The sequence below is a fragment of the Ochotona princeps genome, chromosome 21 (genome assembly GCF_030435755.1).
Source record: "Ochotona princeps isolate mOchPri1 chromosome 21, mOchPri1.hap1, whole genome shotgun sequence".
Taxonomy (NCBI): Eukaryota; Metazoa; Chordata; class Mammalia; order Lagomorpha; family Ochotonidae; genus Ochotona; species Ochotona princeps.
Window position 1 is genome coordinate 28,282,629 of NC_080852.1, and position 20,168 is coordinate 28,302,796.

Below are 20,168 nucleotides of genomic sequence, written 5' to 3' on the forward strand. Positions count from 1 at the left end.
TGAACCAGAGAGTTGGAAGATCTGTCCTCTGTTTTTCAAGTAAATAAATGAGTCTATTTTTAAAAATAAAGTAATAAATCTTAAAGTTCATGATGAAAAGAAAGACCCTATAATATTTAAGCACACACACACACAAACTCTAAAACACTGGGAAAAACAGAGCAAGCACACAGTGAGGGCAAGATACTGAGTTTTATTCAAAGGATCCTGTCTGTAAAGGGCCATGTTTGTGGAAGTGCCACTGAGCTCCTTGGAAGGAGAAGGAACATTTGCATGTTTTGTTTCCAGAGCTGTGCTGGTGGTTATTTACAACATTTTGTCCTACAGATGGGCGCGCTCCTGTCCTCACAGGAAAAACAAAAGACAGTGAAAGATGCTTCCTGGGTGAGTTGGCGGAGCAACTCTACTAGGTGACACGAAAAGCATGACCTCAAAGACCGAGTGTCCCGCCCCCACTGGGTGCACTTGGAGATTAATGGCTGCAGGCCATTCCGAAGAGAAGGTTCCAGGCATGTGGTGTGCCCTTCCGTGGGCAGGGAGGTGATGTAGGGGCTGCGTCCCAATGTGCCCTGGGTGGGCTTTGGAGACACACGCCCTTGCCGATGGGGAGATGGTGGTGTGACGTTGGTGGGTATAGCAGAGAGACTCGGGGCTGTTCCTGGCAGAGGACTCGGAAGCTGGAAGCTCTTAGCCGAGGTGTATTTGCTTCTCAGCCTCGTCCGGGTGGTTCCGCAGCCTCAGCTTCATTTCCAGCTTCTGCCTCCATTCTTCCCTGAGCCTACAAGCGGAAGCAGAACCCAGCCACATGGCACGTGCCTCCCATGACTGCTGACTATGAGAGGCCCGCTTCCTCCTTTCCCCTGCCAAGCCCCTGGGAGGCAGTGCAGAATGATCTGAGTCCTTGGGCCTCTGCCACCCATGGGCAGGGAGACCAGGCTGAAGTTCTTGGCTGGCACTGGCTTTGGTCTGGGAGTGAACCAGCAGGTGGAAGATCTCTCGTTCTCTCTGTCTGTTGCTCTGCCTTTCAAATAAATAACCTTTAAAAAATGTACTATATGTAAGAAAGAGTTAAATACCCTCAGATATTTTTCTGGGGAAGTCAGTTTTTGCTTTTACAAAATAAACAGAGACTGTGAAATGTCCCTGAAGGCTCACGGCTGTTTATGACGCACCCCTGAGCAGGATGGTGGCCAGGGCCTGGTGTGGGGGGGGGAGTTGGGGGCAGGCAGAGGGGAGACACAGAGAGCAGATGGGAACTCTTTGCACCTACTACTCAGTGTTGCTGAGACTTAAAAGCTGCACTGAAACGTGAAGTTTGTTGTTTAAAAAATATATCTTTCTTTATTTGAAGGTATAGTTCTAGAAAGAGCAAGAAAGAATGGTCTTCCATGTATAAGTTCATTTCCCAAGTGGTTGCTATGGTCAGGGCTGGGCCAGGCCAAAGCAAAAGCCAGGAACTCCATTTGGGTCTCAGTTGGTTGCAGGGGCCCAAGCATTTGGTCCATCTTCCACTGTTTGCTTGGTTTATTTCTTTTTTTAAATATTTATTTATTTTTATTGCAAAGTCATATATATACAGAAAAGAGGAGAGACAGAGAAGAAGATCCTCCGTCCTCTGATTCACTCCCCGAGTGACCACAATGGCTGGAGCTGCACCAATCTGAAGCCAGGAGCCAGGAACCTCCTCCAGGTCTCCCACACGGATGCCGGGTCCCAAGGCTTTGGGCCGTCCTCCACTACTTTCCCAGGCCACAAGCAGGAAGCTGGATGGGAAGCAGGGCTGTTGGGATCAGCACTGGCACCCATATGGAATCCCCGCACGTGCAAGGTGAGAACTCTTAGCCACTAGGCCACCATGCCGGGCAACTCTTTCTTTTTAAAGATTCATTTATTTTTGTCGGAAAGGCAGATTTACAGAGAAAGAGATGGAAAGAAAGAACTTTCATCTGCTGGTTCATTCCCCAAATGGCCGTAATGGCTGGAACTGGGCTGATTGAAGCCAGGAGCCAGGAGCCTCCTCTGGGTCTCCCATGTGGGTGAAGGGTCCCAAAGTTTTGGATCATCCTCCACTGCCTTCCCAGGCCACAGGCAGGGAGCTGAATGGAAAGTAGAGCAGCCAGGTTTGCTGAAGGGGGTTGTTGACATCTTAGGTGGGCACAATGTTATGTCACAATGCTGGCTTTTAAGACCTGAGTCTTACAAAGTAGACCAACAAGCCACGTACCTTCTCAGGGCACTTCTGCCTAGGCGGTACTCCTCGGATTCCCGGTAGTAAGTCTGCTTGCCAATTTCCTGTTCCCAAAAGCGTTTGAGCTCGTGGCACGTGTTCCCACAGAAGATCTCCCGGCGGGCATACTGCTTCTTCATGCTCTGAAATCGGAAAGAACAGCTGAACCCCAATAAAAGGCTATCGGGTGCATATGCTGCAGGTAGTGGGTCGTGCCCGAAGTACAGCCCCTCTGCAGGAGGGGCACACAGACTGGTTACAACTTCTCTGACTGCAACAGCAAGAATCCCATCCCCCTTGTTGCTTGGTCCTGGTCTGGATGTAGGGGCTCCCTACATGTGTGCCAGGCACAGGTGCCTCTTCTCAGAACAAAGATTTCTTGGGGATACATGTTGAAGTGCAACAGGCTAAGCTGATGCCTGCGATACTGGCACCTGTATCAGTGTGCTGGTTCAGGTCCTGGCTGCCCCACTTTTAAAATCAGCTACCTACTAATGGGCCTCGGATAACAGCAGAGGATGGCCCAAGTGCTCGAGCCCTAGTACCGAGGAGGGAGACCTGAGAGAAGCTTCTGGCTTCAGATAAGTTCAGCTCTTGCCATTGTCACCATTTGGAGAGCAAACCAGAAAATAGGCGATTTCTCTCTTTCTCTGTCATTCTGCCTTTCAAATAATTCAGTATTAAATAATAATAGTAATGAATATTTTCAGCATGTCAGCAGGTAATGTGTGCTGGCATTCTGTGCCCATCTGGCCACTGGGCTGTCATAAGATGCCCAAAGGTTGGAGCAGGGTCACCTTCCTCCCTCACTTGATCCATGACTTCCAGAACTTCGCCTGTGCTTCCGTGGCAGAAACTGGTGAGGGCAGGCTTCAGACTTTGGAAAACCTCGGGCTGCTTCTCGAGTGATTTGTTACAGAAATGTCTAGAACTTACCAAACTTAAACGAGGGAGCTCTTAGTCCACGTGAAACCCAAATGGAGATAGCTGAGAGCTTTTCTTGCTTTTTTTTTTTTTTAAGATTTATTTTTATTGGAGAGTCAGATATACAAAGAGGAAGAGAAACAGAGAGGAAGAACGTCCATCCGCTGATTCACTCCCCAAGTGGCCGCAGCAGCCGCAGCTGAGCCTGTTCAAAGCCAGAAGCTTCTTCTGGGCCTCCCATGAGGGTGCCATGGGCTTTGGGCCATTCTCAATTGCTTTCCCAGGCCACAAGCAGGGAACTGGATGAGAAATGGGGCTGCTGGGATTAAAACTGGCACCCATGTGGGATCCTGGAGCATGTGAGGTAAGGACTTCAACCTCCAGGCTACCACACTGGGCCTGCTAAGATCTTTTCATAACAATAGAAAATCAGTTTTGGGCTCTGTTGATCATTCTTGACTTGTTGGCTCAAGTGGCTCATGATGTAGCAGGTGCCTCTGCATCCTGCCAGCATGCCAATTGTACATTTCGAATTTCACTGCAGCAAGTGTTTCATCATCCAATTCCACCTCTCCAAAGGTATTGCTAATTACCTAGAAACTTTGTGACCCTGGCTGTCACAAGCTGAGAAGGGGCCCAAGGGCTCCAAGGAAGGCGAGGGGTGGTGCACTCATCCTTGTCTCCTTAAAAAATGGAACCTCTGAGACATGGCGCAGTCATGTGGACACTGAGTATCCCCCAGTGGAAGGGGCACTGGGGAAGCTGGGAGTTTTAACTGCCCTTGTGTGGCACTCATTGTCGGTGTCTACTCAGTGTAGACTCTAGGGGCAGCCTGAAATCCCAAACTGGGATTGAATAGACATCCGCATCCTGATGGCTGCAGGGAGGAAATAGACTCCTCCCGGCTCAGGGGTGGGGCAGAGCAGGGCAGGGAATTCTTGTTTTTCCAGGAAATACCAAAGTAAAGAACGTGTGGCTACAGCAAAGGAACTAAACTGTAGTCCCACCTGCAGGAGGCCTAAAACCCTTGGGGCAGAAAACCTTGCTGTCTTGTAAGAGGAGGTGGGGACTGGTCCTGGCTTGTCTGCTGTCCCTCTCAGTTCTCTTGGCACTTGGCCCAGCAGTTGGTGCACCACAGGAAGCACACAGCTGAGCTGGGTGACCCAAGTACTGGGTTTCTGTTCAAAAGCCTGCAAGAGGGGAACCCAAAGAAGTGGGAAGTGCTAGGCAGACTTAAAGGAAGCTGCACCTGAGCCCCTTACTGACTTGTGTCTGAGTTGCACCCATGTGGCTCCAACCCCACACAGCAAAGACTTATAAAGAGCCCAGCTAGGATCTGAACACATGACCAGGCTGTAGCCTGGCCCTCGGCAGACACACACCTGCGCCTGGATGGCCCTGCCAAGGCTTCGGAAAGGAAACAGAGGCTGCAGCCACAGCTCACAGAAGGCTGTGGGGAGCCTACGCCTCATTGCAGGAAGTCTTCTAAAACACAGACACCGATATTCCCAAAAAGTTGTTCACCCGACCTTGAGCAACGTAGTAACGGGATCTCAAACACACATACATGGAGAACCAGGAAAATCTCAAGTGGAGCGAGGAGAAATAACCGACAGATGCCAACATGGAAAGCACGCAGAGGTAATTCCATACCAGTCTTAAAATAGCCATTATAAAAATACTCTGCGAAATAAAGGTGAACACCCTGAAAGTGAATGGAGTGGAACTCTCAGCAAATAATAACAGATGTAAAGAACAACATGGAAACGCTAGAACCAGGAAACGCACTAAATTAAAAGAATTCACTGGAGGAAACCATGGTAGCAAGGAAACGTTTGATTCATAGAAATCACCCAGACTGAGCAAACAGCTGGTTCCAAAATTCAGATGGAAAGAAGAGACTACAGTAATGAAACTGCTGTTGAAAGTGCAGATAAAATAAGGAAGTTGAAAGAATCACTTGGCTGGGGTGCGTGATTGGGATGGGGGCAGGGAAGCTGTTGGGAAAGGAAAGGGCACATCGTCCAGGCCCACAGTGGGGCAGCAAGGCACTCAGAGGCCGAGTCCGGCGATGGAGTCAGTCAGCCAATACATGGGCATTTAAACAAAAACCAACTCAGGTGTGAATATAGTGTAAAACTCAGAATGTAGAGGAACTTTTCCTGGCAAGGGGTTAGGCAGAGAGCTCTCAGTGCAAGCAAATCAGTACATTCAAGAGAAAACGGAATAAATTGGAGTTTGTCCAAATTAAAACCATCCTCTGTTAAGGGAAAGAGAAGACGAGGCACAGACTGAGAAAAAAAGTCTGCAAATTGCAAAATCGACAGGTTGTGTCTGGGATCTCTAAAAGTCCTCCAAACCCATCAGGAGCAAAGCAAACAAGACTGTGTACGGGAACTTACCAAGGATGTAACATAAGGGAATTTAGGGAGACTGGAGTTTCCTGTATTGTGGGGAGGGAGTGGTTATGTAACAAAGCTGCATGTGTATTTTAGAATTCATGCAGATGGAACCCGCGCTGCGGCAAACCGGGTTGAGCTGCCAGCAGGGACGCTCACATCCTGTATAGGTGGCAGTTCATGACCTGGCAACTCCACTCTGATCCAGTTCTTTGCTAAGGGCCTGGGAAAAGGAGCAGAAAATGGTCCTAGTGTTTGGGCCTGTGTGATCACTAAGGGAGAGACACGGAGAAAGCTCCTGGCTCCTAGTTTTTGCCTGGCCTACCCCTGGCCATTGCAGGCATCTGGAGTGTCAACTACTGGGTGGAAGATCTCTTTCTCTTTGTAACCCTGCCTTTTGAAAAAAAAAAAAAAAAAAAAAGTTTACTGATTTGTGTTCATGAAAAATTGCTTTTGGGGCCTGGTGCAGTAGTCTAGCAGCAGAAGTCCTACCTTGCATGCTCTGGAATCCCATAAGGGTATTGGTTCGTATGCTGGCAGCCCCGCTTCCCATCCAGCTCCTTGCTTGTGGCCTGGGAAGGCAGTGGAGGACGGCCCAAAGCTTTGGGACCCTGCACCCACGTGGGAGAGCTGGAAGAGGCTCCTGGCTCCTGGCTTTGGATTGGCTCAGCTCCAGTGAGTCAGAGGACAGAAGAACTTCCTCTCTGTCTCTCCTCTCTGTATATCTGACTTTCCAATAAAAATAAATTTAAAAATCATTTAAAAAATTGTGCAAAAAAAACAGAAATTTACCCAGCACAAGAGTGTTTCTAGTAAAATGTATATTTACTTTTTCTTTGTTTTGTCAAAGATTTACTCCCAGTGCGTTCAAGGAGAGGATTTTAGCTGCTGGACCACAATGCCAGGTCCTTGTATTCACTTTCAGGGATCTGATGTAGGCCTTATACACTCCGAGGTTACTTACTTTGGCCAAAACACTGCTGAACCTGCTACCCACTGACCCAGGAGCTGGCCCAGTGACATCACCTAGGAGCTGGTGCGAGTGCAGATTTCGTCAGGACCGGATAGCCCTAACCCGATCCCCCAATGATGCCTGCATGGATTATAGCCTAGGGTGCTCTGAGCAGTCACGAGTTCTTGCAGCAGGCAGGTGGACACGCGGACAGCCCTTGTTCCCCTGGGGGCCAGGCAGTGCCCCGTTGACAGGTTCTGCTTTGCCTCTGTGCGAGTCCTCGTTGCTGGCATGCTGGCTGTGATTTCTGTCTTCTCACAAAGTTCAGCTTGTTCTGGCTGTGTCCCTTAACTGTATGAACTAGGCAAGGAAGCCCACATAAGACTGAAGGAAGAAAGTTCTGAGAGAAAGAGGAATCCCAGCAGCTGAGCAAGGTAGGTGTGCACAGGAATCAGCCCTTTCTTTCCCCTGGGAATGTAAGGTGTACCTCCATCCCCCACCTTTCCCCTGCCCCTGCACAGCATTCTTACCTTTGAGGTGAAGCTGCTGCTGTCCTGATCTGGTGCAAGGGATCCGAGTGTTGTGGCTCTCGGCTCTTCAGCTCTGGGGCTCACGAAGGCCATGATCTGGCCCCAATACCCCTGGGTGGGAGCCCTTTTTATAGGCAGGTCGGAGGAGTTAAAGGAAAGCTTCAGCTGGCAAGGTCGTGTGCACCAGGTTGGTATCTGAATCCCAGAGCCTTCCTTCCAGGGCAAAGGTGGCCTTTTCCCTGATGGACCGACTCCCACTGCCCACCCCAAAGGCAGCGGGGATTTTGCTCTGGCAGGCATGGCAGGCCGTGACTTGGCCATCTGCAAGACTGCTCTTTAAACATGCTCCTGCTCATAGGCACCTGTGAATCCCTGTGCATCAGGGCCCTCCGCCCCTCGGGGTGTGAAGGAGCCCTGGATGGTGTGACAAGTCACACTTTGGGGTCACCTTACAGGATGACTTAGTGATGCGTGTTGCTCTTTGCAGCCGATAATCCAAGGATAGAGCTGGTGATGACATGTTCCCATCGCTTAGTCCCCCCGCCTGGAGGAGTGGGCACTGGCCGCAGGCAACTGTGTTCCTGTGAAAGCCACCAGACCAGCGGGTTTCTCAGTTGAAGGTGCCCTTTCAAAGGGCATGTTGTGCTTTTACGCCCACATCTGGAATGGTCTCATGTCTAACCACACATACGGGGATCAGGTTGTGATCAAACTGCTCTGACACTAGGCATATCAATGACACGCTTCGATATCACAGGTGGCACCTCTGCACACCAGGGAACTTCAAAAGCTTTGTGGGAAAGCAGAATTTGATCCAAAAAATGAAATCTATGCTGATTTTTTTCATTCTACTCTATCTTAAATGAAATTTTTCAAGACCCTTTTTGTTCATGTATTTCAAAAATTTGCACCAAAAAACAGCTCATTGAAGTTTCTTCCTGTATTTAATCATGAAAAATCCTCATTTTGCCTCCAATGTTTTTTTTTTTCCTGATGATAAATGTTATATACAAACAGAGAAGATAGAATAAAAACAGTAGAATGTTTTTGGTGTAAGTTTTTAAATACTCATTTCCTCATAAAATCAGAGAAAATGAATATTTAACAGGTAAAAGATTATCTGGAGAAATGTTATCTTAAAATTTTTTTTTAGGGGGATGGAAGCAGTAAACACTGGGAAAACTCTCTGAAATAGTATTTATTTTAAATCTCATCAGTTCACAGGGGCTGGCACCGTGATAGTGAGGTAAGCTGCAGCCAGTAGTGCCAGCATCCCATATGGGCACCGGTTTGAGTCCCAGCTGCTCCACTCCTATTCAGCTCCCTGCAGATGTGCCTGGGGGTATTGAAGAATAGTCCAAATGTTTGGTCCCCAACACCCACATGGGAGACCCAGAAGTTCCTCACTTTGGCCTAGCCCACCCCTAGCCATTGCAGCCATTTCAGAAGTGAACCAGCAGATGGAAGATTTCTCTTGCTCTTTCCTTTTTTTATTTAATTCTACCTTTCAAGTAAATACATAAAATCTTTTCAAAATAAATGAAATAAGAAAAATGTTAAAATGAAACATTTTTAGAAAAAAAAAATTAGTTCACTCCCGAGTAGGACCCAAGCCAGCGCCCTGAGAGCAGCTGCTGGCGTCCCAGATTGCGGCTTAACCCAGGACACCAGAACACTGGCCCCAGAAAGCCTCCTTGGCTACACTCAATTCCTCAAACTTTATTGAGGAAGCTGTTAGCAAGTCCTTGAAGAAAAAGTTTCTAACATGAAGCTGAAGTTTTGCTACTTCCCACAGGCTCACGAGAGCTCTGGAAAAAAGCCTCGCTAATCCACTAGCACAAAACGTCACTGTCACCATTACTTGTTGATGTCATGGAAGAAACATTTATGATTTTCCCAGTTTGAGCAAATTTGAATCAACAACATGAGTTTCCAAATGCTTACTCTGCTACTGATTTAATTAATTTTTAAGAGTTTTTTTTTTTTTAATTGGGGCTGGAGTCATGGTCTCCCATGGCTAAGAATCTACCATTTGGGTACCAGTTCAAGTCCCACCTGTTCCACTTCCAATCCAGCTCCCTGCTAATGGCCTAAGCCCTTGGGCCCCTGCACCCATGTGGGAGACTCAGAAGAAGCTCCTGGTCAGCTCAGCTCTGGCCCTTCTGGCCATTTGGGGAGTAAGCTGATAGATGGAAGGTCTGTCTGTCTCTCCTCTCTTTAAATTAACAACACTTTTGTGTAGAAACTTTTTTTTTTCAATGTCTATTGATTAATGCATTTCCCCCCAAAGGGAAGGAAGGTGAGTATTAATATTTTTTGTTTTTTTCCCAAAGATGTATTTATTTATTTGAAAGGCAGAATTAGAAGGAGAGAGAGAGATCTAGCTACCGGTTCACTCCCCAAATGGCTACAAAAGCCGGGCCCAAACTGGAGCCCAGGGACCCAGTCAAGGTCTGCCATGCAGGTGGTAGGGACCCAAAGACTTGAGCCACCACCTGCTGCTCTCCAGAGTGTGCAAAGCAGGAATCAGGGATGGCAAGGGGAGCCGGGACTTGAACCAAGGCACTTGGAATGTGGGGGGTCCCAAGCCTTGTCTTAGCTACTGGGCCAAATGTTTGCACCTAATGGGAGGGAGGGGGATGGCACACAAGTAATCAGGGAGAATAGACGCTCCTCTGTAGTCAGAGTCTCCGCTCCCCACCGCCTGTGGTAACCACTGACGCATTCTCCAGCTCCAGGAACATTCTATAAATGAACCCTGACAGTGTGTGATCATTTGAGGCTGGCTTCTTGCCCTCAACCTAATTTCCTTGAGTTCTGTCAGAACTGTTTTATTATCAGTGGGTTTTCCTTTTTATTGCTGTACAATATTCTAGTGTTAATGTGTTCTTATGTATTTTTTTATTAAGATTTTATTTTTTTATTTTTATTACAAAATCAGATATACTGAGAGGAGGAGAGATAGAGAGGAAGTGGAGCTGCCGGAATAAGAACCAGCGGCCACATGGGATCAAGGCGAGGACCTTAGCCACTAGGCCACGCTGCCGAGCCCAGTTCTTATGTATTTTTAAAAAATATTTATTTTTGGGCATGGCGTGATAAGCTAGTGGCTAGTCCTCGCCTTGAATGCACCGGGATCCCATATGGGCGCCAGTTCTAATCCCGGCAGCCTCACTTCCCATCTAGCACCCTGGTTGTGGCCTGGGAAAGTAGTGGAGGATGGCCCACAGCCTTGGGTCCCTGCACCTGTGTGGGAGACCCGGAAGAGGCTCTGGGATCCTGGCTTCGAATTGGCGCAGCTTCAGCCATTGCGGTCACTTGGGGAGTGAACCATCGGATGGGAGATCTTCCTGTCCGTCTCTTCTCCTCTCTGTATATCTGCCTTTGCAATAAAAATAAATAAATCTTTTAAGAAATATTTTTATTTGAAAGACAAATTTATAGAGAGAAACACACATACACATCCCTTCCATCTTCTGGTTCACTCGCCAAATGGTCACAACAACCAGAGCTGAACTGATCCAAAACCAGGAGCCAGGAGCTTTTTCTGGGTCTCCCATGTGAATGCAGAGACCCAAGGCTTTGGTCCATCTTCCACCGCTTTCCCAGGCCACAAGCAGGGAGCTGGATGGGAAGTGGAGCTGCCTGGGCTAAAACTGGTGCCCACAGGGGATGCTGGTACCTTCAGGTGGAGGATTATGAGCCTGCTGAGACACAGCACTGGCCCTTTCTGTTTTGTTGTTTGTAACTTTTGGTTTTGACTAACAAGGCTGCTCTGAAAATTGATGAACAGGTTTTCTTTGTGAATGCGAACTTTGATCTCTCAGAGGTAAACCACTCAAGAAGTTGTTTCTGTCACTCCTGGGGGCTGTGCCCCTTACTCCACCCTCTCTGGGTGACTTTGACTGTGGGCGCCTGCAGCAGGAGCACAGGGATGGTGGAGCAGCAGAGCATCTTTCTCTACCTGTGTGTTTTCACAGCAGGTCCCTCCCCAGGCCTGAATCCTGGCTTCTGGAGACAGAAAACAGCCAAGTCAAAAATGCTGAGCCACAGTTTCCATCCTGCAGGGACCAACACACTTTGCAGAGCGCCTTGACAAGTCATGCTAGAGAAGGGAAGATAAAAAGTGCAGCAAGCACAAAGGACCAAGCTGAGCACAGAAACTGCCCCAAGCGCAGGAAAGGCTGACCGGAGGCAAGGCTGAGAGCTGGGAGGGAGCTGCTGGACAGCCCTGGCCTTCACCGAGATCTCAGGATGCCCGTGCACTCTGCTGCCTGCCCCACACACTTGGCTCACACTACTCCTGTGAGAAGTGTGGCCCTGGGTGGAGTCCGGAGGCTCTGTCCAAGGCTGTGGTTACCTCCCAGGCTTTCCTGGACCTCTTTGTGGTGCCTGCATCCTGCAGGAGCTGGACGGCTGTGCCCCTGGGAGTTCATCTTCAAGGACCTCATCCCAGACCAGATGTTGCAGCCTGTAAGTCACAAAACTGACAGGGTGCGAGTGTGTGTCTTAGCATCACCTTTCCCAACCCCTGCATAAATCCACCCCAAACTCCTGTCTTTAGATGTGCCCTTGAGGCTGAGGCCAACCCCTGTGGTGCCAGCATGTACGCCATGGTCTTCCATATATCCTTCTCTGGGGACACATGAGAACAAGATTCCCTGGCAGCACGTTCAGGTAAGTTATTTTGGGCAAGGGACTTTCTGGGGTCTTTCCAGACCCTCGGGATGAGGTACTGAGTCCAGCCACATCTGCCCAGGCATGTCCTCAGGTTCCATGGGCTACAGTTGGGGAAGGATAGGGACCTGCAGAGCAAGTGTCTGTGGTGCTCGAGGCTGGTGTTAAGGGGACACTGGCTAGAAGACCTTCCCCATGCTGCCACCTAGGGACGGGCAAGCAAATTGCGTGTGCAGGCCCAGGGTGGCCTGTACCCTGGGCCTGGCACGTGGCAGCAACTGGCAGTTGGACCCAGAATCCCTTCTCTTCAGGGGTCTCCCAAGGCCAGCATAGCTGGTCCCTGCCCTGGGCCCTATCTTTTACCTGTCCACTAAAGGCTTTTGATAGCCCAGCCAAGGGGACTTGGACAGCCCAGAAGCGCATTTAGGATAGGGGTCCACTTCTCTGAAAGTCACTTAGCATTCCAGGTTCTCCTTCTAATCATCTGTGAAGCGAGGGGCTCTGAAGTCATTTCCACTTGGTATGTGTGATGATTTCAGAGAATTATTTTTAGTTTAACAAACTTTATTAATTTAAAAAGCAAAATGACAGAGATTGATCTTCCATCCACTGGTTTACCCCTCAGATGGTTGCAACAGCCAGAACTGAGCCAGGTGGAAGCCAAGAGCCTGGAGCTCCCCACAGAGGGAGCAGGAAGCGAAGCACTGTGGACCGTCCTCTGCTGCTGTCCCAGTGCATTAGCGGGGAGCTGGATCAGAGAGAAGCAGCGGGGACGACCCAGAATCCAATACAGGATGCTGGGGTCAAAGTGAGCTGTGCTCCAGCATAGACTCCTGTAGGGAGTTCTGATTTCCAGAACTCCTTGGGAAGCCCCCAATGACACATGCACCTGTGCATCCTGAAAACAGAGTCCATGGTTTCTGAAATCCTCGGAGGGCTCTGTGTCTTCAGTGAATTAACCCACTCTGCTTCTCCCTTCACCCCTCGGGCACAGATGGTTCGTCCAAGGTCAATAGTGGGCTCTGAAGTCCATTCTCTTCACTTCTGTGTGGGAAGGAAAGTTCTTTCCTAGGGGTATCTGAAAAGCCCCCCTCAGCACCAGAGGCATTGTTGTAAAGCTTAATAAGATCTCTGATGTTAATATCACAATGACAGCAATAATCTGACTCCTATGAATGATTATAATAGATTAATTTCGATAAATAATAATAGCATCATGCTATGGGGAAATCAGTGCATGGATAACAGATAAACACAGTTTCATTTCACAGTAGGTGCTGGACTAACTAGTCTTTCTGCAGATTTTTATTGTCTTAACTTTGATCAGCTCCCCTCAAAACCCTTTTGGTTTCCCATAAACCACACAGAGCCAGCTTTTAAAGGGTATCACACTCCGTATGACATCTAAAGTTGTATTTCTAAAAAAGGTCAATGTAGGTCAGTAGAAACTGTACAGCAAGGCAGGTGCCAGCGAGCATTAAAGTGGAACCAGCATGTGCTGAAGATCCTGGAGTCCTGGAAGCCAGGAGGTGCTCATTTGTCACGTGGCCTCCTGCAGGGGACAGACAGTGGTGGTTAGAGACCCCAACCTCCCTTCATCCTACTGCCCACACTGTGGCATATCTGAGCCAAGAAGGGTCAGGACCCCACATTGGAGGACACCGATTCCATAAAAACCTTCCATGGAAAGTTGCCACGGCTGGCATTGTGACACAGCAAGCTAAGCTGCTCCTTGCCAAGCTGGCATCCCATAATAGCCATGGTTAGAGTCCTGGCTGTTCCACCTCAGATCCAGCTTCTTGCTAATGTGCCTGGGAAAGCAGTAATAGTAGGTGGCCCAAGTGCTCGGGCTCTTGCACCCACATACAGTTCTGGATGGAGTTCCTGGCTTTGCCCAGCCTCAGCTGTTCTAACCTTTTGGGGGAGTGAACCAGCAGGTGGGATATCTGTCTATCACACTGCTTTTCAGATAAATGAAATATTAGGAATTTTTATCCCTGTATGCTCTTATCTGGGAAGATAGCCCAGCAGGTGGCACCTTCACTTGTGGTGACTAGGCTCTGATGAGGGACAGCACTCCTGGCACCCTGAATTCTAGGATCTTCACCCCTAGGTATCAGATACCTATCCTGGGCTGGCCTACAGGTTGTGCTTTGCAAAGACCAAATTTCTGTCTCGGTTGGTATAGGGTGGGAGGATCCCCATCTTGTACTCAGAGCGGAGTTTCATTTGTTTCCTGGTCTGGAGCATTTTCAATCCCTAACATCTGTGCAGGTCATAAGTAGAGAGCATGTGGAATTTGGGGGAGCCCTGGGCTGCAGTCCGGAGAGTACTCACTTCCTCCAGAGCCTGCCCTGCTTTCTGTTGCTTCTCCCAGGTCAGGAGGCTGCCCATAGGCAGCCAGGGCCGCTGGAAGGGTCTGGGGAGTGGGGGGCGTCTGCTTACCCTGCTTCTCGCAGCCCGGCAGAAAGGCCTGGGACACACAATGCATCTCGCCTTGCCAGCATTTGCAAATGGAACACCTCTTGGGCAGCCAGGTATCGTGGGGCACAGACCCACAGCTCCTGAGGACAAGCACATTTTGAGCCCCTCCCACACCCATCCCTCCAGCCCTGGGCCAGGCCTTCCTTTCCTCCTTCCCTCTGAAGGCTTTACCGCCGGATCCGTAGGTCGTGCTCACAGTTGCGGCCAGAGAAGGAGGGCGGGCAGAAACAAAAGAGCCCCAGCATGCAGGTGCCGCCGTTGTGACAGCAGCTTCTGTTCAGCTCCCTACCTGCAAGGGAAGAGGAGGTGGCGGGGATCTGAAAGTCCCAGGGCAGTTCCTGTAAACAAAGGCCAAGGCTGCGCCCTCAATCTCCCGTCTCCCCAAAGCATCTGTGCACATTTCAAACTGTATACCCTGCAGATACAACCCTGGCGAGGAGTTCCTTTTTCTACCCGTGCACAAGCTGGTGGTGGCAGTGGCCCCGTCCCCAGCATGAGCTGCACGAGGTTGTCTCACTTTCATAGCCAAACATCTCGTCAGTTTCCCACCACACTCCAGACTCAGGTGCCCCACTTTCTCAGACGACAGGAGAGGGACCGGCATAGAGAAGGCCTATAAGGCAGGTAGATCTTACTGTCCTGAATTCTCATAGAAGGCACAAACTGGGAAGACGGAGGACGGGAACGGATGGCAGGCTCCTTCTCCTGGGACTGATGGCTGCCCATGGTGAGGGCCAGGTCTCCCAGAGATGGACTAGATGGTGCAAGTTCATGGCGGTCAGACCCTTAACGACAGAATCAGCTCATAAGACCCTTTCAGGCTCCGTAAAGTCGTGAATGTTGAAAAAAAAAAAAGCGTCTCTCACCAGCAACGCATCCCACTTCAAGTGTGTTGGAAATGGCCACGATCAAGATGAGTCTGGGAAGAAATCAGAGGGGAACCCTTCAGCCAGCCCAGGGCCGCAGACCCCTAAGGAGGTCTGCCGTTCTTTATGACGGCTGAATAATTCATATCACAATGGAAAATGCCAAGACAAGTCACCAATAGCCAACTCCCCACAAAATGCATCCTTGCTTTTCAAACTTTGCCTTCTACATACCCAGTTCTGAGTAGGTGTATATCTTTGATTTTCTATTGGATGTAACATATTTTTCCTCCTATACGCAGGTTCGGTTAAGGAATTAAAAAATGATTGTATGGCATTCCCTAGCATCTCAATATTTTAGAAAATACTTCATTTAAAGCAATTCCTTAAAAGATCTATAAGTAAAAAAATTATTTTGCTGTTATTAACCTTTGCAGAAGCAGATTATTAATTTGGTTGGAATAGCAAGCAGCCTTTGTTTGCACAAGTTGCAAAGGAGGAACGCCATTGGCAAAGTGGGGAGTTAACTGTGACATTCCACTGGGGGAAGCTATCGGAAGGTTTGAGTAAGACAAAGTTCAACAGAGAGACAGAAACAGTCTGGTCTCCTGAACCAGCGACCTTGTGTACCCCGAAGTTCAAAATCAGCTCTTACCTGGCAGGGAGGCACTCCATCTTCCTTCAGTCCACGGCTTTGAGCAGTTTGGGAAAGAGAGCTGTGGCGTGACTTCAACTTGCAGTCATTACGAACAGGCTCCAAGGTAACCGTCAGTGTCCTGAAGTGAAAAGTGGGAGAAGGAAAAACATCCCAGATGAGAAAGGTCCTTTTTCCGGAAGGTTTTAGAAACAGGAGCCCACAAGTGCGGGAAACCAGGGCCTCTCGGTCCTAAAGGATGTTTCGGCTTGGTGCTGAGGACTTCCTGGGGGTCCTTCCTTGCTTAACAAAAAGGCCCAGGTGTGGCCCCCGGTGGGCGGGGAGGTGGGAGGCGCCGAGACCCACAGCGACGAGGGTGGAGTCTTGTTTCTCCTGCCCGAAAGTCAAAGTCACTGCCGTTGAAAGGACAGTGTGTGAAGGACATTGGGAACACCGTGATAGAACCTCTTGCCTGTTTGATCTTTGACTGTTGTAGCACTTGGAACTTGCATCTTTGTTTTCCCCAGAAGGGAGTGCCAGGGCCACGAGTGGAGTCGTGGAGTTGGGAGAAGTGTGCCGGTGAGGACTGGGGAAGCAGTGGAGACCCAGGGTTAGGGTCAGGGTCAGGAGGCGGCTCCTTAGGGGTCTCTGATTTGGTGCGGATTCCAGGCGGACCTGAGCTGCAGACAGAGGCTGGAAGGAAGCCAGAGCTGGCGCCAGGTGTCCAGGGGAGGGCAGAGGAGGGGCGGGCTGGCTGGGAGGTGTGAATGTGGAAACAGGGGCACCCGACAAAACAGGAGGAGGTCATTAGCACCCTGCCAACAGGCTTTCCTGGATTTTTATCTCTGTTTCCACCAGGGTGGCCTGCTCCCCCCCCCATGTCCCCACCCTCAGGATGCCAGGAACTAAGCCCAAATTCCACCAAGCCACGTGCCCCAGATGGAGAGGCACGTCCTTGAGCCGAGTCTTCAAGTGCAAAGTCAGGAGCTGCTCATAGATCTCCTTTAAAGGACCTGGTGTTTCGTGTCGTCTCCACACATATGTGGCTTTTCCACAGCCTTGTCACACTCCCTGCTCCTCACCGAGTTTAGGCTGCACGGATGGGCGCCAATCAAAGTCCTTTAGGCTGCAGGGTTTATCTATGTGAAATGCAGCTGACCTGCCGGCATTTGCTCGGCAGAAGTCCAATTGTTTTTTTGGCTGGGGAGCAGGATACCCTTAGAGCTGCAGTGGGACGAAGGGCGGTACTCTGTGTAATGCTTCAAGTTCTGCTCTGACATTCACATGGGCATTGAGCTCTGGGGATTCACAGGGCAGATTGGTCGGGTACAGAGTGCACCAGGACCCCCTGTGGCCCACTGTGCTAAGAGGTGAGCAGTGTAGACGCTCAAGTCACCGTGTGGACTGCATAAGTTATCTCGCTGTGAGATCTCACTGTCTGCTCCTCGAAGGCGTGCAGCTCTGTGGCAGCCCTGGGAACAGACCCCAGCCCCCTGCAATGCTGCTGCCTTCACTCTATGACCTGCAGAGACCTGCTACATCCCTCCCCCCACCTCCCCCCCCTGCCCCTCCAAGCAAGTCAGGCAAGGTAGCTTGGCCAGGTTGAATCAGCAGGGACCCAAAATGCACAGGAAGCAATTGAGTGACCAACAGATGGAGCCTGTAAGATTTTGGAGGGAGGGAGGGAAGGGGAGGCCAAGCCAAAGGTGCCTCAGCTCAGGTACTTTTTTTTTTTTTAAAAGATTTATTCATTTTATTACAGCCAGATATACACAGAGGAGGAGAGACAGAGAGGAAGATCTTCTGTCCGATGACTCACTCCCCATGTGAACCGCAACGGGCCTATGCGCGCTGATCCGAAGCCGGGAACCAGGAACCTCTTCCGGGTCTCCCACGCTGTTGCAGTGTCCCAATGCATTGGGCCGTCCTCAACTGCCTTCCCAGGCCACAAGCAGGGAGCTGGATGGGAAGTGGAGCTACCGGGATTAGAACTGGCGCCCATAAGGGATCCTGGGACTTTCAAGGTGAGGACTTTAGCCGCCAGGCCACGCTGCCGGGCCCAGGTACTTGTTGTTTGCTTTTGGACTGGGGACTCCAGGACTGTGACGCTCATTCATTAACAAGTTAATGGCCTTCTGTCTCCTCCCATTGAACTTTAGAAAAAGCAGCTGTAGTCTGTTTGCCAGGGGTCTCTTTGTGGGGGTTAGGTGAATGGATGCCTGCATTCCAAGCCCTGCTGTCTCAGTGGGGAACACGGATTCCAGGTGGGAATGGAGGAGGGCTTGGAGTGACCCTGTGGTGTCTGGGGCTGGGGAGTTATTTTATATTGTTTCTTTGATGGGCGTGCCAGCAATGATTTTTATCAGGGAGCAGTCCTGTCCCTTTTGTGAGCTTCCTGGCTCATAGTTCTATCTGGGTGACTGGGCAGGAGCACACCCACTTAAGGTGTCTTAAGTTCAGAACTGCTACTTACCCACTGGGAAGGGCTGTGCCAGGTGGCTGTCCCGTGGGTTTAGCAGCTCTGGATGCCAACGATTTACGTCAACGAATTACGTGAGAAACGGCGGCCTTATTGTATTTGCCCAGCTTTTTGTGTGTTGGGTGATTGTCTTTTGCTTCCTGGGACTTGGCTGATGGCTGTTAGGGCGCACTTGAAGTGGCTTTGACGGAACAGGTGTAATTCGTTGGGGGAGCCCTTCCAGACACTGTCTTCTCAGTTTCCTGGCTTTTTTTTTTTTTTTTTTTCTCTATCCAACCCTTCCCAGTAGGTCTTATTCCACCTGCCTGGGAGATCCAGAACCCTCTAGTGTAACCACTTCTTGTGTTGATACCCAAATGGTTACCTCTCACCCCACCTGCCATTTCATGGCTGGAATTTAATTCCTGGGGGTGAGGTAGGGGAGGGCCAGGTCTTTAAGAAGCACTCCAGGAAGACAACTGGTTTCTGCACTCCTGAACTTGGAAACAACCCAAAGTAGTTCTATTTCCAATGCAAGTCAACAGATATTCACTGACCAGCTAGCCAGCCTGAGCAGTGTAGGTATGGGGGTGCTGGTGGAGACAGATTCTTAAGATTGGGCTCTAGTTCCTTCTTCCCCTCTCTTGAGATAAGACCAGCCTAGTCATCAGAGGCCTGTGTCATTTTAGTGTGACCAAAACCTACGCCAGGGGAGGTACTGTTGTTCACCTCTGATTCCCCACTGACAAGGTCAGAGTCAGGCAGCCAGGCAGCCCGTCCGCTAGGAGTGACCCGTTTGCCAAGACCAGCTGGTCCTGCTTTAGGAGAATCTCATTTGAAAGTGTAGTATAAGTGGATTTGGGATTCGATGACCTCCTGACCTCCAGGCTTTTTTTTTTTTCATAGCTCTTGAAGGGTTTTGAAATGGATGAAAAGCAAATGGAGGGCAGGAGGCAGGGGTCCCAGACTCCCAAGCTGCTGTCAGAAGTGGACCCCAGGTCTCCAGTGAGATGTGCTGTAAGTCTCTGTTTTCCCATCCAGTCTCTGAGCCAGGCTGGACTCATGACCTGGAGAAGCTGTGGAGCAACAAGTGGGTATTGTATTAAGTCATTCAGTTTAAGAGGATTTGTTACACACTGAAGGGAAATGAATAGAAGCACTTTTTAAAAAAGGTTTATTTCTTTTTTTATTGCAAAGGTAGATTTACAGAGAGAAGGAGAAACAAAGATCTTCTGTCCACTGATTCACTCCCCAAGTGCCGCAATGGCGGGAGCTGAACTCGTGTGAAGGCAGGAGCTGTTTCTGGGGCTCCCACGCGAGTGCAGAGTCCCAAGGCTGTGGACTGTCCTCCACTGCTTTCCCAGGCCACAAGCAGGGAGCTGGATAAAGAAGTGGAGTAGCTGGAGCATGAACTGGTGCTGGTGCTCATACGGGATTCCAGCACATGCAAGGTAAGCCGTTGCACTGAGCCCAACAGTGTTTTTTTTTGTTGTTTGTTTTGTTTTGTTTTTTTAATTGGAAAGGCTGACCTACAGAGAGAAGGAGAGATGAAAATCTTCCACCTACTGGTTCACTTCCCAAATGGCCACAATGGTGGCTGAGCTGATCTGAAGCCAGGCACCTCCTCCAGGTTTCCCACATGGGTGCAGGATCCTAAGGCTTTGGGCTGTCCTCCACAAGCAGGGAGCTGGATGGGAAGTAGAGCAGCTGGGACACGAACTGCTGACCACATGCGATGCTGGTGCTTGCAAGGGGAGGATTAGCCAGTTGAGTCATCATGTCAGGCCCAAATACTTATATTTGGTGCTTTTAAATTTTGTTGTTGAAGGGCAGGATGCCCTTCCAATGTGATCATAACCCTAACATTGTTGGGGAAAATTTTTATATGTAAATGTGATGAAGCTTTGACATAGTTAGGTCTCTTCTAAGCTGAAATTGTGTTGACCTGGTAGGTGAACTGGAACTGCCTTTCAGCTTCTGTTGCTTGGTTTGGAATATGAGGAAACAACAAAAACCA

At 49.6% G+C, this 20,168-nt stretch overlaps 2 protein-coding genes across 3 annotated transcripts; both read right to left on the bottom strand.

The window, feature by feature from the left end:
• Window positions 1-672: 672 nt before the first annotated feature.
• Window positions 673-2,367, bottom strand: FAM240A (family with sequence similarity 240 member A). Its single transcript, XM_012925954.3, has 2 exons — window positions 2,225-2,367; window positions 673-778 (listed from the first exon to the last, which is right to left on the bottom strand). The coding sequence occupies exons 1-2, from the start codon at window positions 2,365-2,367 to the stop codon at window positions 688-690; spliced, it is 234 nt and encodes a 77-aa protein (XP_012781408.2). The 3' UTR covers window positions 673-687.
• A 10,408-nt stretch (window positions 2,368-12,775) lies between these two features.
• On the bottom strand, window positions 12,776-16,907 carry CRIPTO (cripto, EGF-CFC family member). Of its 2 annotated transcripts, XM_058678614.1 has the most exons (7): window positions 16,776-16,907; window positions 15,715-15,835; window positions 15,060-15,112; window positions 14,829-14,978; window positions 14,365-14,482; window positions 14,155-14,273; window positions 12,776-13,261 (listed from the first exon to the last, which is right to left on the bottom strand). In XM_058678614.1, exons 2-7 carry the CDS (start codon window positions 15,732-15,734, stop codon window positions 13,128-13,130), a joined length of 594 nt encoding a protein of 197 aa, XP_058534597.1. In that variant the 5' UTR covers window positions 15,735-15,835; window positions 16,776-16,907; the 3' UTR covers window positions 12,776-13,127. The 2 variants fall into 2 exon arrangements, 1 of the variants encoding a protein (XP_058534597.1); XR_009247339.1 differs by lacking the exon at window positions 16,776-16,907 and having other exon boundaries at window positions 14,390-14,482; window positions 15,715-15,980.
• Window positions 16,908-20,168: the final 3,261 nt, after the last annotated feature.

Coding starts and splice junctions, on each gene's coding strand:
- FAM240A (XM_012925954.3), bottom strand. CDS start 2,367: ATGAAGAAGCAGTATGCCCGCCGGGAGATCTTCTGTGGGAACACGTGC. Junction 779..2,224: donor GGCAGAAGTGCCCTGAGAAG/GTACGTGGCTTG, acceptor TTCCGCTTGTAG/GCTCAGGGAAGAATGGAGGC.
- CRIPTO (XM_058678614.1), bottom strand. CDS start 15,734: ATGGAGTGCCTCCCTGCCAG. Junction 15,113..15,714: donor ATGGAGTGCCTCCCTGCCAG/GTAAGAGCTGAT, acceptor ATTTCTTCCCAG/ACTCATCTTGATCGTGGCCA. Junction 14,483..14,828: donor TTCTATGAGAATTCAGGACA/GTAAGATCTACC, acceptor CTTCCCTTGCAG/GTAGGGAGCTGAACAGAAGC.